General features: G+C 41.7%; 2 protein-coding genes and 1 non-coding gene across 3 annotated transcripts; 1 reads left to right on the forward strand and 2 right to left on the reverse strand.

The window, feature by feature from the left end:
* Window positions 1-1,692: 1,692 nt before the first annotated feature.
* Gla (galactosidase alpha) lies at window positions 1,693-13,159 on the reverse strand. The gene is made up of 7 exons (XM_059250341.1): window positions 12,878-13,159; window positions 7,551-7,725; window positions 6,446-6,623; window positions 5,624-5,715; window positions 4,091-4,252; window positions 2,862-3,059; window positions 1,693-2,006 (listed from the first exon to the last, which is right to left on the reverse strand). The coding sequence occupies exons 1-7, from the start codon at window positions 13,069-13,071 to the stop codon at window positions 1,746-1,748; spliced, it is 1,260 nt and encodes a 419-aa protein (XP_059106324.1). The 5' UTR covers window positions 13,072-13,159; the 3' UTR covers window positions 1,693-1,745.
* Window positions 13,160-13,350: 191 nt separating this feature from the next.
* Hnrnph2 (heterogeneous nuclear ribonucleoprotein H2) lies at window positions 13,351-19,530 on the forward strand. Its single transcript, XM_059250339.1, has 3 exons — window positions 13,351-13,484; window positions 14,820-14,889; window positions 17,342-19,530. The coding sequence occupies exon 3, from the start codon at window positions 17,395-17,397 to the stop codon at window positions 18,742-18,744; it is 1,350 nt and encodes a 449-aa protein (XP_059106322.1). The 5' UTR covers window positions 13,351-13,484; window positions 14,820-14,889; window positions 17,342-17,394; the 3' UTR covers window positions 18,745-19,530.
* On the reverse strand, window positions 16,369-16,471 carry LOC131900317 (small nucleolar RNA U13). Its single transcript, XR_009376215.1, has one exon. It is a non-coding gene; the product is annotated as a small nucleolar RNA U13 (small nucleolar RNA).
* Window positions 19,531-19,935: the final 405 nt, after the last annotated feature.

Here is a 19,935-nt window from a genome sequence, read left to right on the forward strand (position 1 = left end):
GAGGGAGGAGATACTGAGAGAAAACCCATGTCTTTAGAGTTAGGTACAGCAGTGGAGGTCTGCAAGCATCAGGTGAGATTTTTACTGTGTTGAAGTGCCCCCCAACAAACCCACCCCCTTGTGGGTGCTAGGAATTAATCTGGGTCTACAGGAAGAACAGCCACTGCTCTTAACCTGCTGCATTAGTTCTCTGGCCCATGTATGGGTTGAGCTTGTTTCTTTTGCATGAATGAATGCAGGGGGTCAGAAACAAACATTTGAAAGTTGATTCTCCTACCAAGGGTTCCAGGGTCAAACCCAGGCCAGTAGGCTTTTCCTGAAAATTATCTGCCCCCTTCAGTATTTTAGGTAGGTGCTTTTGCACCATTTTGTATACATTCTGAATATTAGAGGTACATACGTTTGCTCATGAATTTGTGTGTATGATTTTTATATAGCCCTGGCTGCTCTCAATCTTTGCAAACCTGCTTCAGCTTTCTGAATGCCTGTGATTACGTATATGCACACCTCTTGATGAGAACAGTAGTTAAAAATGGGATAGCAGCCAGGAGGTGGTGGTGCACACCTCTCATCCCAGCACTCGGGAAGCAGAGCCAGGTGGATCTCTTGAGTTCGAGGCCAGCCTGGTCTAAGAGTGAGTTCCAGGACAGGCACCAAAACTATACAGAGAAACCATGTCTCGAAGAACCAAAAAGAAAAAAGCAAAGGGGCAGTTTTGAAACATTGACCACAAGTTTGTTCTCACGGATTAGAATGTCTACTAATTTACTAACTTGCTTGAATGCCCCAGCTTGTCACTAGGGCAGTTCATCATTTGGTGTCTTAGTTAATGCCCTGGCTCCCAAGTACCGGGATTAAAGGCATGCCACTAGGCCCAGCCCATCCCCTGGCATGTTTTCAATCCTTTAACCGAGGAAGCTGATTTCATTTTTCTTTGCACTAGACTAAGCAATCCAGCACCTAGTGATCAGTGTGGGGTTGGCTTGGCTTTAAATCCTTGCTTTATGTGTTAGAGCTGGCTTAGTGACCAAGAGCACTTGCTTCACAACCATGGCCGACTCCAGTTCCAGAGGAACCTATGCCCTCTTCTGACTTCTTTTTTTGACATTTTTTTTTCTATTATCAGATTGATACAGTACAAATTCTTATCCCAATAGTGAAATGTTTCACTGAAGCTTGCCCAGTGATTGAGTAAAACCAAACTTATTATAAGCCACCACAGCACCAGGCATGCATGTGGAACGTACACATCCATGTAGGCAAAACACTCAACACATAAAAGTGTTGGTTTTTTTTGTTTGTTTGTTTTGGTTTTGCGAGACAGGGTTTCTCTGTGTAGCTTTGCGCCTTTCCTGGGACTCACTTGGTAGCCCAGGCTGGCCTTGAACTCACAGAGATCCGCCTGGCTCTGCCTCCCGAGTGCTGGGATTAAAGGCGTGTGCCACCACCGCCCGGCAAAGTTTTGGCTTTTTTAATCCTGGCCCTACAGAATCCAGTAGGTAGAACACCGGGCTCAGCATTATGAGGGCTAAAATGAACCAGTATACCTGAAGCATCTGTTACAGTGCCTGGCACAGGAGTACCCACTTTATTTCAAAAGCCTTTCCAAAAACTTACCTTGAAGTAGCTTTTAAAGGCCATGACTTTGGGGTGCTTTATTTGAAGGGGAAACAGGAAAGAGACAGAAAGTAGTTCTTAGCAAAACTGGCCATTTAATGTACATCTCTGCCTTTAGATAGTCTAGCTTATCTTTCTAGCCTAAGCAAGACAGTGCCTGAAGGATTTATTCGAGATTTTAAGGTTAAAGTCCATCCATAGAAGCCTAGCTGTACTTTCACAGGGAGGAGCTGTGTGATGGTGCAGCCAGGATTGCAGGCTACTCCTTGACCTAGGGAAGCAACCTGGATGCTGTAAGAACGAGGTCCACCAATTTCCTGCAGGTTCCTCACAGCTACAGCCCAGGCTAAGTTTGAGAGTGGTCGTTCCCAAACCTCGATGTCCTTTTCCTAAAAAGCCAAGAAAAGAAGTGTGAGCATGTGCGAACCCCATTACTGGCCTTATTTGATATTCAGCCTTATTGTCAGAACTATCATAGACTTGGAGGAAAAATTAAAATTGGCCAGCAGCATATTTTAGAAATTAAAAAGTAATGTCTAGCTGTGCGTGGTGGCACACACCTTTTATCCCAGCACTCCGGATATAGAGGCGGATCTCTTGAGTTCAAGGCTAGCCTGGTCCACAGAGGGCATTCCAGGATGGCCAGGGCTACACACACAGAAACCCTGTTTTGGAAAGCAAAAAAAAAAAAAAAAAAAAAAAAAAAAAAAAAAAAAAAAAAAAAAAAACAACAACAAAAAAAAACCACTGGGATCCTGAACACCTTTAATCCCAGCACTCGGTAGGCAGAGGTAAGAGGATCTCTGAGTTTGAGGCCAGCCTGGTCTACAGAAGGAGTTCCAGGATAGCCAGAGCTACACAGAGAAAACTTGTCTTGGAAAAACCATAAAAAACCTTCCTATTGGTTTAAGCTCTTGTCAGAGTAGTTTTCTCTGGTGGATACCCTCTAACAAGCATGGTCAGCAGAGTGAGTTCCGGGACAGCCAACACTACACAGAGAAACCCTGTATTGAAAAACTAAACAAAACCAAACCCAGTAACAGTTCTGACAAAGTCTTACTACTTAACTACACAGTTCTCAAGTTCGAGGGAAATACAACTGAGAAAAAGCCAATCATTTCTTCATATAGCACAGTTAGGCTTGAGATAATTTGATAGTTAAGTATTAAAAGGCCATCACAAATAGTGCAAATCATAAACTTGAAGGCAGGAAAGTATACTCCTGGTCAGGAAGTATTACTTACCTTTCTAAAACAGTACCCCTGCTTGCCCAAGGGGTCTTGGTTGATGGCAATTACATCCTCATTCTGAAGTAGAGCTTTGGCTTGGGAGCTGATTTGTCGGAGATCATTGGACATGAGTAGAGGAGCTGCCATGATGGCCCAAAGGGCCATCTGAGTTACCTGCTGGTCCCAACTGAGGCCAAAGTTGCCAATCACTAACTATGACGAAGAGGGAAATAATTCAGATGAGAGAAGATTCAACTCTTTGGGTTTTTGTTGTTTGCTGAGGGTACAGAGGTCCTCGTACTCAGGGAGGCATTAAGGAAAGCCAGGAATGTTAAACACACAAGGGCCTCTTCTCACCCGAGGAGATAAAATACCCGTTTTTCTGTCCAGAAGGCTGGGAGTGGATTTTGTTAACAAACTGGTGACTTCGTTGCTGTCTGTGGAGGCAGACCTCACCCACCTTTTGCTATAGAGGCAGACCTCATTCAAACCCCCCCAGAATGATTATCCCAGACTCTTCCCTCCCTAGACCATTATCCATCCTTAGGTGAGATGTCACATGTATTTTATGGCCTGCTGACCTCTATGCTATCAGTCAGAGACCACACTAGACTCTAGGCCCTTTAGCTATAGAACGGGTCACATGTACTTTGTAAAGGAGTTTCTATGCAGTCACACCTTAAGCTTTATTGTGCACCTGGAATTGGACTGATGGTTTCCTGGAAGCCTTTACCCAAACTGTAGTGTTTTCAATATGTTGACAGTGAACTGCCTGGCATTAGACTCCCCAAAGTCTGATCCAGGCTGACAAAGTCAATCTGCACCAGGTTTTCAATCTCATCTCTTTGCAGGTTCGTTTCTCTGACAGGATACCTGCAGGGGCCCCCTCAGTTCTTTTTTCTTTTCTTTTTTTGGAGATAGGGTCTTTACTATGTAGTCCAGGCTAACCTTCTGGCCTTGAATTTGGAACAACTCTCCTGCCTCAGCCTCTGGAGTGCTGAGACTCCAAGCAGCTTACCCAATGCCTGCTGGAACAATTAAAAAATTTCCTAGATGGTCAACTGAGAGAAACCATTTTCCACAGCACTGTGATGTAAGTGCTCACAGAGAGCCTCTTCCCAGGGCTGGGTGTGTAGGTCAGTGCTAGAAACGTTGCTTGGTTTGTGCTAGGCCCTGGTTTCAGAGCCAGGCACCAACAGAAAAAAAGCGACCAGCTCTCAAATGAGGAGGGCTCAGGTCTTTACCATGTCTGGGTCATTCCAACTCCCTGGTCCAGCGACTTCAACAATCTCCTTCTGGTTCAATGTTGTCCAGGCCAAGATACGCTTTATGCTTTCCCAGGAATCGTAAACATCATCAAAATTTCTCCAGTGATTGCAGTAATACTGGATATCTGTATAGTTGGGCTGTAAAGACAGAATTGTTTGCAGTCTTAACTTTACTGTGAGATGCACTGATAGCCTCTATAGTCTACAGATCAAAAGTCTCCCCATAACAAATAACAAGGCCTGACCATCTTTTAGAGTTCTAAATGTAAGGGAGTTCCACTAGAAGATGTTCACTTTATAAATAGGCCATACAATTTTAAGTACCTGTTTAAAGTGACTTTAATATTATTTATGCTGGACATGCACTGAACTGTGGTGTCTAGGTACTGGCATTATGAAAGAACTTTGTTTTTACTGGAATCTGTAAACTAGCCAAAATGGGTATGTTTCTGTTTTTGTAATGAAATAATTACAGTGATCTAAATGAGCAAACATAAGGCTTGTAAAATTATACAGGATGCCATCAAACATGATAAAATCTGAATCTGAGACATGTAATTTGTGGAATGAATCAGTTTGTAGATATGTAGGTGTGCTATCCAAGGGCTAAAATGCTCAGGAAAAAGACTATAGAAAGATTTAAAGAAAATAATAGGGACTCATTCCATAAATACTTATTCAAGTGGCCATATGCTTGGGAAACAGTGAGAAAGACCTACCCTCCTGGATTTACATTCTAGTGGGGAGATGGGCAAACAAGTGAACAGGAAAGGAAAGCTCTCCCAGGGAAACCAAGCAGCTAAGGACTAGAGAGTGCATGGGCAGAAGGCTATTTAAAGTAGAGAAGACCCAAGTTCGGAGCACCTGCTCAGATTTCAATGTTAAGTAGCCAGCCCTTTTAAAATCTTGGGTGAAGACTTGGCAGAAATAATAAGCAAATACATAATCATAGATGCATATGGAAATGTCTTTGTGTGGCCAAGTACCATGCACAGTGAATATACACCAGTGGGGTCGATATGGTATCTGACGGACAGGAAGAGACAAAGTGTGGTGAGGGAAAGAGCTTTGGAGGATAGAAGGCAGGTAAGAGGCAGGTAATGGAGTTGGATTTTACCCCAAGTGCAATGCAAAGCCAGTTAAGTTTTAAGGAGGTGACTGATGGGATGGATGCCCTTGACATTTCTCAGAAGACGGTTCTGCTGCTGCTTGGAAAATGGTGGGGGTAGAGAAGAGGGCAGAAGTAGGGAGATCAGGCTGTCAGAGCAGGCTGGGTGAGAGATGAGAGTGGCCTGGAAGGCCAGTGGGGATGTGGTGGGGAGGACAAGAGTTAGTAAATTCAAGATGGATTTTTGGAGCGAATACTGGCAGGATTGCCGGTGATAAGATATGAACAGTGAAATAAAAGGAAAAGAAAATAAGAGATGGTTTCCCAGTTAGTGGAAGCTTAGACTATAATTACAAGCATTCTGAAATTTAGATTCTGAAATTCTGGGCTCACTAGCTCACCTTATGAAAGGGTCTCATATAAAGAGGCCACTCACAGGAGTACACAATGCTTCTGCCAGTCCTATTCAAGGCCAAGGACATGTACTTATAACCTGTAGGAGAAAACAATGGGTAAAATAAAGGAAAGAAGGGAATTTCCAGTTAGTGCCAAACATTTGAAGAGGCCACTTGGAAGGTCCATGTTTATATTGTAAACCAGTGACAGGGATAGTTTGCTCTCTGCTTAAATTGTGACTGCCAGGGTTGCTCTGGGGAGGTAGTGCAGAGATGATGCATATATAGAGGAAAGGCAGGGGTAAGATGTTACTTTATCTGTGACGTTCTGGACTCTCACAAACGATGTCAGATCTAGTTATCATTACTAATTATCATTCCTTTTCCGAGTCCTTGGCTTGAAAGTACACAGTGTATGCCACGTGCCATAGTTAGGCACGTATGAATCCCACGTAGATGAATAAATGACTGAGATCAGTTCTTTGGAGGCTCGGCTTCCTCTAGCCTCAGAGCTCTTGTCTCTGTGGCTTGATCTTTCAGTTGATGGTAAGTAAAGACTGAGAAATGATTATGGCTGTATTTCTGGAAGAAAATAAACTATGTGGGCTGGTGAGATGGTTCAGGCAGTAAAGGTGTTTGCTGCCAAGCCTGACGACCTGAGTTTGATCCCTGGGACTCACATGGTAGTCACAGATAAAGAGAGAACCAATTCCCGCAAGCTGTCCTCTGACTTCTCAGCAGGCATCACAGCACATACACCATAAATCATTTTTATTTTGTTGATTGTAATGTAATTTTAAAGATAAATGTAATTTAAAAAAAACATACCATCTGCCAAGGATGTCACACTGTCACAGTAACAACCATCAAATTTTAGTAGATCCACACCCCAGTCAGCAAATGTCTGGGCATCAATGTCATAGTATCCAAAACTCCCAGGGAAACCGGAACAGGTTTTATTCCCAACATCTGCATAAATTCCTAGCTTCAATCCTTTGCTGTGGACCTGAAATGAGAAGGATGGATCAGGAAGTAGTTAAAAACAGGAGGGGGACTTCCTAAGGCTTAGAGCAGAGAGATGTGTAGTTCTCCGGGTCTTGGGGGCTAGCCTCCTTAAAGCACTCGAGTTTTCTAGCTGAGTTTGTGGGAAGCAGAGAACAAATCCTCCAACTCTGCTAGGATAGTTCTAACTATACATGGTGAACTGTAGCACAGAAGTGAGGAAAAAGCTATGGCCACTTTAACATTCCTCATGGGATCCCAAAGGGTCTCCTTCCAAAACGGTAACAGATACATCTTGAGAAAGGCTGGCTACATTTCAGTTAGGTCTCTCGGAATCTCCTCCTGTCTTGGCCTCCACAGTATCTTTCTGGGTGAGCTCACTATGGCAAGAATCCTGCTAAGTTATACCATCCCCTGACTTCATGTTTCCTTTTAGCAGTTCTCCATCTAGCGAACTCCCAGGATTTGCTCATTGGTTGTAGATTCTCACTTGTCCATCTGGATTGGAGCTGGACCCTTTTTCCTACAGTCCTGAATAAAATCTGCTTAACTGCCTTTAGGTAGTATCAGGGCTTCATTTGCCTTCAGTAGTCTCTGGAACGTTTGCTTTCATTTTTTATAATTCATGAATGGTATAACTGTGGTAACCTCCCACACTGCTATGGAGATACAAGCATGCTGACACAATCAAGCTCTCCTTTTCTCCTAGACAATTCAGTGGTTACAGAAAAAAAATAAAGGCAGGCCTCAGGAGCTATTGCAAAATGTGTATAGGCTGATGTGATGATAATTCCACCTGGTAAGCATCATAATTTATTGTTGAGATAACAGCAACCATTCCATTTTTGAAGTATCACGTGGCCTGTTTCTCAATAAGCTTTTGTAAGTGATACAGACCCATAAGAAAAGAAACAAACAGCTTTAAACTCACATAATTAGCTAGGTGCTGGATCCCACTAGGAAAGCGCTGGGGATCTGCCTGAAGTCGGCCCTTTGAGTCCCTTTCTGGAGCCATCCAACAGTCATCTATGCAGAGGTATTCATAACCTGCGTCCTTCCAGCCATCAGAGACCATGAGATCTGCCATTTGCATGAACAGTTGCTCACTGAAAAAGGAATTCCAACGGTCATTCCAATTCACTAGATGAATGCTTACACGCTCCCATTTTAAGGCAGCTTGGGATTTCACAGTTTCCAAAAATGCAGTGACACTGTGGTAGTAATCACAACCCATACAGGTAAAATTAACTGTCCTTCCTGTTTCTCTTCTCCCTTTCCTCCCAATCTCTGCCCCAGAACTCACAGAAGGGTGGGGCCGTTCTTTCCCTAACCACAAAAGAAATAAACGCGAGGCATTGGTGGCGCATGCCTTTAATCCTAGCTCGGGAGGCAGGCAGACCGGGCAGATCTCTGTGAGTTCAAGGCCAGCCTAGGCTACAGAGTGAGTTCCAGGACAGGCTCCAAAGCTACACAGAGAAAACCTGTCTCGAAAAACCAAATAAATAAATAAATAAATAAATAAATAAATAAATAAATAAATAATAGAAAGAAAAAAAAGAAACCTAGTCTTACCCTGCCTTTACATTGCCATAAAGAAATTCCCTACCTTATTTTCGGGCGGTGGTGGCACACGCCTTTAATCCCAGCACTCCTGAGGCAGAACCAGGCAGATATCTGTGAGTTCGAGGCCAGCCTGGGCTACAGAGTGAGTTCCAGGAAAGGCGCAAAGCTACACAGAGAAACCCTGTCTCAAAAAAACAAAAAACAAAAACAAACAAACAAACAAAAGAATATTTAGGGGCTGGAGAGATGACTCAGCGGTTAAGAGCACTGAATGCTCTTCCAGAGGACCCGGGTTCAATTCCCAGCACCCACATGGCAGCTCACAACTGTCTGTAACTCCAGTTCCAGTGTACCTGACACTCTCACACAGACATACATACATTAATGCACATAAAATAAAAACAAATAAATTCTTAAAAAAAGAAAACAGATATAAAAAAAGAAATAAACAAAAACTGCAAATAATTAAAATAAGAATGAGATACATGACAAAATTGGAAAGTTATTGCAACTCAGAAGTTGTGGTGACACAGGTTGGTAATTCCAGCTATTGAGGAAACTGAAGCAGGGCGATTTGCAGGTTCAAGGTCTGCCTGGCCTACAGACAACTAGAGGAACCCCAGCAGAGTAAGAGTTAGCATAACAGACAGCTTCTTCTGGTACCAGCTTTTCCTACATAGAGCTAAACAAATCTCATTCACAATAGTAACAGAAAAACAGAAACAGAAAACCAAAAAAGCTAAGATACCTAGACATTAATATATTTATCAATCATATGTTAAAACTATCCTGCTCCTCACTGGCTTAAATAAATGGAGAAATATTATCTTAGTCTTGGCTCAGAAAACCTTGAACAAACTCCAAAAAGACTTTTGAAGGAATTTGGCAAAATATTTGAAAAGCTCACCTGAAAGATAAAATGGTTTGTGTTATGAAAGAAAGGAAGCTACTGTAACATGGCATTATAATACAAAGATTACTGTAATTCAAGGCTTCAGAAAGAGATCCACCCATTTCATGCCATGAGTCTTCTAGCTTCCTCTAAGAATACAAGGTTTCACAATCACCTTCCCTTTTTTTTTTTCCTCTTGAGACAGGATTTCTCTGTGTAGCCTTGGCTGTCCTGGAACCAGCTGTATAGACCAGGCTGGCCTAAATCTCAAAGAGATCCACCTGCTTCTGCATCTGATTAAAGGCATTCACCACCACCGCCTGGCTAGCAATCCAATCACCTTATAAAAACCCAAGCTGGGCTGAGGAGATGGTTCAGAGGTTAAGAGCACTGACTGCTTTTCCAGAGTTCTGAGTTCAATTCCCAGCAACCACATGGTGGCTCACTGTAATGAGATCTGGTGCCCTCTTCTAGCCTGCAGGCATAAATGCAGACAGAACACTGTATACATAAGAAATAAGTAAAAATAAAAACCCAAGCTCAGTGGTGGTGTATGCCTTTAATTCTAGCATTCAGGAGGCAGAGACAGGTGGACCACTGAGTTCAAGGCCAGCCTGGTCTACAGAGTGAGTTCCCCAGACAGCCAGAGAAAACCCTGTCTTGAAAAAACAAAAACAAAACAAACAAAACCTCAAGCTCACCTTCCCTCTGGAATGCTATTTCAGTGGAACTGAGTCTTTGTTTCCCATTTGCAAATTTACTCTGCATCCAAATAAAATGCTCTTTACTTTGTGTCTTAACTTTTGATTTCTTGACATTAAGACTCCAAAGCCAGAAATAATGAAAGAATTGATATGTCCCATTATATGAATATCAAAACAACTCAAAGTCAAGAACCACCTGTATTTGCAATATATACGAGACCGGAACCTAATGGAATAAAAGGAAAATGCAGGTGATGTGGTTAAATAGGGTAACGGCAAAAAGCAGGGGAGGGAGGTCCATGGAGGAAGCAGTTCAAGGAGTAGATTGAAAGTAGGAAAAGACATTCTGCCTCCTTAGTAATTAAATCAATGGACATTAGGAAGGGCTGGGGTATATTTCCTAACATGTTAGATCCTGGGTTCAAGTTCCACAGAGGCAGAAAAATACACAAAGAATAATACAAAGCAGATTTGCAAAAGATTTAAAAGAATGACAAAATTCAGGTTTGGATATATTGTTGAGAAATAGGCATTCTTATACACTGTTGCGTACATATATCTGCGAAATCTTTGGAAATGAATGATGTTATCAAAATGAGCATACCTTTGGGCCCTAGAATTAATGTTCTAAGAAAAGTATGGAGCTTGCCTGTCGTGGTGGCGCATGACAGTGATCTCAACACTTGAGAGGCTGAGGCATTAGAATTGCTTAGATTTCCAGACAAGCCAGGCCTACAAAGTGAGACCTTTCTCATTAAAAAAAAGAAGAAGAATAGAAGAAAAGAAATCAGGTAAGAATAGGATGCACAAAAATTGAAGAATCCAAGTAGCTATTAACAAAGGATTGCACACCGGGCGGTGGTGGCGCACGCCTTTAATCCCAGCACTCGGGAGGCAGAGGCAGGTGGATCTCTGTGAGTTCAAGGCCAGCCTGGGCTACAGAGTGAGTTCCAGGATGAAAAAAAGGAAAAACGGAAAAAAAGAAAAAAAGAAAGAAAAAAGAAAACAAAGGACTGCACAAATAAATTAGAGCATATACAGACATTTGCATTTATCAAGTTCTTACGCTGTACCAGGTACTATATATACTCTGCACATTTTTTTTGAGGTCACTTGTATCCCAGGCTTCTGTAGCATAGGATGGACTTGAACTTTTGATATCTCTGCTTCCTTCCACCTCTTGAATACTGGAATTTAAATGTGCACCACCACTCTCTGTTTACCAGATGACGGGGATCAAAGCCCAGGGCTTTGTGCATGCTAGGCAAACACTGTACCAACTGAGCTACACCCCAGCCCAATTTAGAAGAAAAATCATTAAACTGGACATGATCTTGCACGCCTGTAACCCCAGCAAATAGGAAGTGGTGGCAAAAGGATCCCCAGTTCAAGACTAGCTTGATCCACGTAGGGTGACCATGTCCCCAAAATCCAAGTGCAAGGAATTAAGTTCAGTAATAGAGCACTCTCCTAGCATCTGCAAGGACCGTGGCCATGTCCTCAAACCTCGAGAAAAACAAAACAAGATAAATGATTTGTCTCAAGGTACAATGAAGTAGAATTTAAGGGCACTGAGTTCTTGATGTTATCCACTCATACATAAAGTGATACTATTTTTGTGGAAGTCAATTAGAAATCTGTGTATTCATTTACACAATAATTGTAAGGTTGTGTATGGATGCTAACCATGATTATTTCTAGACAACTAAATGAGGGGGAGTCTTAATTTCTATTATATTATTTTTACCATCTACATTATTTGCAATGACCATGCATTAGTTTTATAACAAACAAAAACAAACTCCAAAACAGCCACAATTAACAAAACAAAAAATATAAAAAGCCTGTATTGGCAAATTGCCACAAATTTTATCTCAGGGATAGAACAGACAGTATGAAAATTAGAAAGCCAGTTTCTTTTATGATATCTGACCAACACCCTGATTTTATCTTTACAGGCATTCAGAGAAATAATTTGTGAACACAGCGGGAGTTGTGGCAGCTGCCTTTAGAGGCCGTTTTGCACCACTGGGTGATCTTACTATGTTTTCAATAATTTTTGTAAGGCAGTCACTCAATATCTAATACTTGGTTCTTAATCATTTCTAGATCACAGATTCATTTAAGAATTTGAAGAAAGGAAAACATCTCCTCTCTAGAAAAATGTCCATATATTTGTAAGCTTACAATTCATTTCCTATACATGCCAGGATAGACATCTGTTTTATTTGCCTAATTGAGGGGGTCAGGGCATGAATGGTTGGTTTTTAAAATGGGTTTATTTAACTGAAAGTTCATCTGTGTGAGATAACCATTTTACATCTCTTTCTTTCTTTCCTTTTCTTTTCTTTTTCTTTTTTTTTTTGATAGTAAGCTCTTTCTTTTTGAGACAGGGTCTCACTATGCAGCACTGGTTGGCCTTGAATTTAAGAGATCTGCCTGCCTCTGCCTCTGGAGTGCTGGGATTAGTCCTGAGCCACCATGCCCAGCAATTTTACAGCTTTTTCTGTGTCAGCTCCTCGAGTTAAAAAAGATGTTACTCTAGTTTGTAAACTAGGATTGTGAGAATCAGATAGGTTGTACCCAGTCTCAACTCTCACCTTTGATGTGCAAAGTTCCTTCAGGTCAACTTTCCAGCCTGATGCCACACTCAAGGAAAAGGGGTTGAGGGGCAGCTCAGTAATCTCATGGTTTCTCTAACTCTCGCTTCAGTACAGCAAAGAACTCGTGATCCAAAAAGAAAAAATGGCATTGGTCTTAGTCATCCTCCTACCCATTCCAACCGTGCTTATGGCTTAGCTCAAGGCTAGCACTAAACAAGGGCAGAGTACAAACTTAAAGGGTCTGCATGGCACCAAATGATATATGAAAAACTCCCAGTGCAGGAAGAGATGGAGCGGGAGCAACGCACTGGCTGCTGGCTATCTTCCACCTCAGGACAGCTCACATTGATAACAGTTTAGGGACCGTCCAGATCCCGGATGAATATTTTGCTGGGGATAAAAAAGCAACAATAGTAGGGGAATCTACCCCTCGAGCTCAAATGTTCCCATTTCTTCTACCAAATACACCCACACAAACACGCTCAATATTTCATACCTGATGCAGGCATCAGGCTCTTCTTGGCAGTCGAGATTGCACATGAACCTTTCCCAGTGCAGCCAGCCCATAGTAGGAGTCCGCGCCAAGCCATTGTCCAGTGCTTTAGCCCCAAGAATGCTCCAGAATATTAAGGCCAGGGGAGGAAGCGCAAGCTCATAGACCAAAGCCGGATCTCCATTCAAAAGCTCCATGCTCACAGGAATTTTTTGGTTTAGTTTCCTGCAGTTAACATGGGCTTTAAGTTTATCCTTGGGGCGGACCAATCATGGATGATCTATTCAGTAATGACATCATCGTTTCTCAGGCAACTGGACGGTTATCGCCAGAGGTGGACCAATGAACAATCACGTAAGACATACATTAACCAATCATATTGGCGCTCTCTTTACCTTGACCCACCCCATTTCCAAACGGGGAGGAAGTGCGGCACCTCACTGATCCCGAGTTTAAGCCGAGAGTTGCTCACGTGACCGAGATCTCACATGACGTAGGCGCTCACGTGACCAATCGCTTACGTGAGCAGAAGTAGTTCTGGTCGTCGTCTATCGTCTCGCTATAGCCGTTTGAGGGAAGAAGGAGGATAATCCCCCCGGTCTCGTTGGAGGTTGGTGTGTGGGTGGGAAATGGGGACCCCGGGTGGTGATAAGGCAGAGCAGAGCGGAGTTCGGGGTCGCCTCCGCCTTTTTCGTGCTCGGCTCCCCCCCCCCCCCCGCGTCCTCCTCCCCCCTCCCCCTCCCCGAGTGCCGGGAAGCGGCCTGCGCTGCGCCTGGTGGGGAAATGGTGGACGGTCGTGACTGCGTGCGTGTTTTTGTAAATCAGTTCGTGTGGCCGGATCTCGGGGGACCTTTCCCCCTCTGCCTGCAAGAGGGAACCGTAAGGTGAAAAGCGTTTCAAAAACACGGCCGGAGTTAGGAGAGAAAAAAAAAACAACAAAAAAACCATCCTGAGACCCGCGGTCGAAGTACCGCTCCATCCATTCAGGCGCTCAACTGTTCAAACTGCCCGATGGTCGCGAGGGGTCCCGAGTGCATTACACCTTTAGAGTGTGAGCTGGGCAACTACTGCGTGCTCGAGAGGCGCCCAATAAATGCTTTTACTTAATTATTGGAACGTTTGTTTTTCTGCTTGTAACGATCTGCGAGTTGAATTTTGGTCATTCGAAAAGTAACATATTCGTTTAAAAAGGACACAGTTCAGCACTACCCAACTCTATTACAGTTACAAAAAGTGTCTTGTAGCACAGGTATAAGTACACAGATTCTTAACTCACAAATCCTGGTTACTACGTTAGGTAACAGAGTCCTGGTGGCCTTCTCAGGAAATGTAAGGAAGCAAAACCTCCCAGCCACTAGGGAGGATCTATTGAGGCAGAGAGCTGTAGAAATCACCATAGTCCCTGGGATGTTTTGTCAAATTATTATTCTTTCAGCAGACCGTTAAGCCTGCACATAAAAAAAATAAATGGAAAAAAAAACATAAACTCAATAGTCACTGTTAACATTTGAGATCCAATCTCCATCAGCGCACACAAAATGTTCTTTAAAAAATTTTGTCATGTTTCCAATGCTTATATTTTTTTTCTAAGATTACTTTTGTTCCAATACAGTGAGCTTAAAGGATTAAAACTACGAAAGTGTATGGTATTAAAAAGTGAAAGGCCACCTCCACTTGCCCTCCATTTGTTCTTAAAGTTTATCTTACATGAAGCTACTTTCACATCGTCTCACACACATTTATACACTTGGTTTTATGCTTGTATTTTAATAGAAGTAGGATTATATTATATGTATTCATTCATTCAATGTGTTTTGGAAATCTTTCTGGGTAAGGGCAATTCTCTTTTGTAAGGGGTTGCATAGAACTCCATTTACAAAGTAGACATATAATTCATCCATCTCTGTTGATGGCTATTTAGTTTTCTGATTTTCTACCATTACAGTGCTGCAGCAAAAATTTTTAAGTATTTCTGTCGACCAGATTCCTGGAAGAAACTCTAGCAGGGTCAAAGGGTATGTGAATTTTTATTTCTACATAATTGAGTTTAAAAAATATCTTTGATCTTGAATCAGTTAAAATTTTATAACTATATTAAATGTATAATGTTCCAGTTTTCTTCCTAAAATGCCTTTCAAACAATATATAGTTCAATAAGTCCTGCTCTTAATTTCAGATAATTCCTTAAGGCACATACCTGAAGTGAATTTTCTGTCAGAAGGTGTGGTAAATATTACCAAAATGTTTGTTTGTTTATTTATTTATTTATTCATTTATTTATTTTTGGTTTTTCAAGACAGGGTTTCTCTGTAGTTTTGGTGCCTGTCCTGGATCTCACTCTTCACAGAGATCCACCTGGCTCTGCCTCCCGAGTGCTGGGATTAAAGGCGTGTGCCACTGCCGCCTAGCTATTACCAAAATATTTTTCCAGAATAGTCATCAGTTTTCACTCTTCTAGGGATCTCTAGTTTGTGACTAATGTTGACTTATTATCACTGTTTAATTGCCACTGTTTTTGATGGGTGTTAAAAAGGTTTATTTTACTTTAAATTTCATTTCCAGTGATTAAAGTTTGAACATTTCCCAGACTTTTCCCTGTATTTAAATTTTTTTGAAGTTATAATAGGATTACATCATTTTCCCTGTCCCGTTTTCCTCCCTCCAAACCATCCCATGTTTAAACACCTCCCCACCTTGTGCTCTTTCAAATTCCTGGCCTTTTTTCATAGTTGTTGCATATGTGTGCATATTCCTAAATATATAGATACAACCTGCTTAGTCTGTAGAATGTTATTAGTATGCATGTTTTCAGAGCTGACCATTTGGTATTGGATAACCAATCAGTGTGCCCTTCTCTAGGGAAGACTATTTCTCCCACTATTAGTATTTCTAAGTTGCCTGCAGTCCTATATCTTTTGTTATTGTTTGTTTTGGGGATAGGGTCTGACTATGCAGCTCTGCATGGCTGGCCTGGCGCTTACTATGTAGATCAGGTTAGCCTAGAACTCACAGAAAGCCACCTGCCTCTGTCTCCTGAGTACCATCCCACGTAGCAACCCTTAATACCCATAATCTTTTTATCAGGTCCTGCAGATTCCACTTTTTTATTTAGACAGATTTTTTTCCTTACCTCTTTGCTCCTATTTTAGTGAATCTCTTGACATACCTCTAAGAGGTCATTTTTTTTTTTTTCGGTTTTTCAAGACAGGGTTTCTCTGTGTAGCTTTGCACCTTTCCTGGAACTCACTTGGTAGCCCAGGTTGGCCTCGAACTCACAGAGATCCGCCTGGCTCTGCCTCCTGAGTTGCTGGGATTAAAGGCATGTGCCACCACTGCCCGGCAAGGTCATTTTGTTAATTTGCTCTTTTCAGCTAGCCCCCTTCCTTCTGTTTGAATGTTCCAGTTGCCTGGGTGATGAGTCTGAAAGGGCTATAATGACATCACTCCTGTTTAAAATCCATAGAAGATGCTATATATTCCCTCTCCACACCCAGCATCAGAGCGGTAATGTCCCAACGTCTTCAGGTTTGGGGGAGGCACATGTCACACAGTGGTGTGACTACTGAATCATCATGCTTGTGAACCAAACAAGAGGCTTGCCTCCTTGTATTAAATCAAACCCTCAGGAGCTAATCTCTTTCTTGACAGCCCTGTCTTTGGAGTTTTGTACTCTTCCATGTTTTGCTCCATTGATAGGACAATTTTTATAAATTGTTTCTGGATCCCTGAACAGGATCAGTTTATTGTTTCAATTAACCATTCTGCCTCCGTCTGATAACACTTCATCAACCAATCCTTCCTTTATTCTGTCTATTTGCACTTACCTTTGGTGAAGGCATACGTTTCTCCTGTAGGACTGTAAGCCCTTTCTGGACTCATTGATTCTTACATGTCAGAACTGAGTACTGGACCTGGCATCTAAAAGATGCTTGAATATGTAAATTCCCATTATTTTTTTCTGTTTATCTCTTAGGCTTTAATAGTTCTGGATTTTATTGATTTGCATGTGTTGTTTATATTCTTAGGATATTAATGGACTTACATCTTCTCATGAGTTTTGTTTGTCTTTTGATTTAAAGAAATTTTTAATTTTTATATAATGAGATATAGTTATATTTTATTTGCAGTCTTATTTTAATTTTCTCTCTATGATGTTAATACATTGGGTCAGTGAAGACAATTTAGAATGTTCAAAAATGTCTTAATATTTTCCATGTATATATCCATGGAAACAAGTCCTATAGTACTGCTACCCAGAAATAATCACCATTAATTAATTATACCTGATATATAATAGAAATGGAATAAGTCATTGTTAAGTGAATGCATTAAAAATTTAATGCAGTCTTTTTGTTCATGTGGCTATCTTTTTAAAAAGTTACTGAATCTATAACAATAGTTTTCTTTGTTTCTCTTACTATAATTTATACAATTTTTCATGACAATGGTTTTCTAATTTTTTTAAAGCCACGTTGAAATTGTGTTGAGTCAAGCTTGCCAGCAAGAGCCCAACAGTCACCATGATGCTGAGCACAGAGGGCAGGGAGGGGTTCGTGGTGAAGGTCAGGGGCCTACCCTGGTCCTGCTCAGCCGAGGAGGTGATGCGCTTCTTCTCTGATTGCAAAATCCAAAATGGCACATCAGGTGTTCGTTTTATCTACACCAGAGAAGGCAGACCAAGTGGCGAAGCATTTGTCGAACTTGAATCTGAAGATGAAGTGAAATTGGCTTTGAAGAAAGACAGAGAAACCATGGGACACAGATATGTTGAAGTATTCAAGTCCAACAGTGTTGAAATGGATTGGGTGTTAAAGCATACAGGTCCAAATAGTCCTGATACTGCCAATGATGGCTTTGTACGGCTTAGAGGACTCCCATTTGGCTGTAGCAAGGAAGAAATTGTTCAGTTCTTTTCAGGGTTGGAAATTGTGCCAAATGGGATGACACTGCCAGTGGACTTTCAGGGGCGGAGCACAGGGGAGGCGTTTGTGCAGTTTGCTTCACAGGAGATAGCTGAAAAGGCCTTAAAGAAACACAAGGAAAGAATAGGGCACAGGTACATTGAAATCTTCAAGAGTAGCAGAGCTGAAGTCCGAACCCACTATGATCCCCCTCGAAAGCTCATGACTATGCAGCGCCCGGGTCCTTATGATAGGCCAGGGGCTGGAAGAGGGTATAATAGCATTGGCAGAGGAGCTGGGTTCGAAAGAATGAGGCGAGGTGCCTATGGTGGAGGGTATGGAGGCTATGATGACTATGGAGGGTATAATGACGGGTATGGTTTTGGGTCTGATAGATTTGGAAGAGACCTAAATTACTGTTTCTCAGGAATGTCTGATCATAGATATGGAGATGGTGGGTCCAGTTTCCAGAGCACCACAGGGCACTGTGTACACATGAGAGGGTTGCCATACAGAGCCACTGAGAATGATATTTACAATTTCTTCTCACCTCTTAATCCCATGAGAGTACACATTGAAATAGGACCGGATGGCAGAGTTACAGGTGAGGCAGATGTTGAGTTTGCTACTCATGAAGATGCTGTGGCAGCTATGGCAAAGGATAAAGCTAATATGCAGCACAGGTATGTGGAGCTCTTCCTGAATTCTACTGCAGGGACAAGTGGAGGAGCTTACGATCATAGCTATGTGGAACTCTTTTTGAATTCTACAGCGGGGGCCAGCGGTGGTGCTTATGGTAGCCAGATGATGGGAGGGATGGGTTTATCCAACCAGTCTAGTTATGGAGGGCCTGCTAGCCAGCAGCTGAGTGGTGGTTATGGTGGTGGTTATGGTGGTCAGAGCAGTATGAGTGGATATGACCAAGTTCTTCAGGAAAACTCAAGTGACTATCAGTCAAACCTTGCTTAGGGAGAGAAGGAACACCGAACAGCTCCAGGAATAAAAGCTGTGCATTTATAGGAACTGGATAGAAAAGGAAGGATGTCCAACATATCCAGTATGATTGGTAAATGGGAAATACAATTGCTTCTGATCACTACTGGTCAGCTTCTTTCTTCTTTCTCCTTTTTTTTTTAAGAACAAAAATTAAGTTTAACAGTTTTGCATTACAAGCTTGTGATCCATGCTTACTGTAAAGTGAAAGTTAAGATTGTTTTCAAACTTTAAGCTCAGCAATTTTGAACACTGAAATATTCATCTAGGACGTAATAACAAGTTCAGTATTGACCATAACTGTTAAATCCACTTTCAGCTTTCCTCAAGTTAGTTATGTTGTAGGAGTGTACTTAAGCAGTAAGCATATTTAGGTTTAAAGCAGTTTCACTTATGTTAAATGTTGCTCTTATACCACACAATACATCAGAACCTTCAGATGCATGTTGAGAAACATGCTTTTCTGTAAAAATCAATATAGGAGCTGTGTCTATGATTCAAAGTGACAACATTTGGCATGTTTGTTAATTCTAGCTTTTTGGTTTAATATCCTGTAAGGCACGTGAGTGTACACTTTCACTTTTTTTTAAAGATCTGGGACAATTTTGAGATGTAAAACCAATACTTTAGGAGTTTGGTCATGTTGTTTGTATGGAATTCTGAGGCTTTGATTTCAATCTTACCTTGTATTGTGAATTCCATTTAGATGTATTGTACTAAGTGAAACTTGTTAAATAAATCTTCCTTTTAAAAACTGGAAAAGTCTTGTATAGTTTGATTTTTTTTAAATTATGTTCTATTATATGGGTATATAGTATCTGGCTTTTAAAGTTCTCTGCAGTTGAATGTAGATTTTCAGGTTCCTTTTTGAGATAAAGTCTCAAATATTCCAGGTTATGGATGACCTTTAAATTTTAATCCTCTTGCCTCTACCTCCTAAGTATTGTAATTTCAGTCATGTATGACTTTCCAGTTTATGCAGTGCTGGAGAGCAAACCCAGGACTTCTTGCATAAAAGGCAAACACTATACCAACAGAGCTACATCCAAAGCCTAAATTTGGGTTTGTGTGTGTGTGTGTTAAAGTGCACGTGCATACACGTGTACACCATGAGTGTTGGTAGAGACCAGAGAAAAACATTGGGTACCCTGTTCTGTTGCTCTCTGC

This window comes from Peromyscus eremicus, chromosome X (assembly GCF_949786415.1).
Source record: "Peromyscus eremicus chromosome X, PerEre_H2_v1, whole genome shotgun sequence".
NCBI lineage: Eukaryota > Metazoa > Chordata > Mammalia > Rodentia > Cricetidae > Peromyscus > Peromyscus eremicus.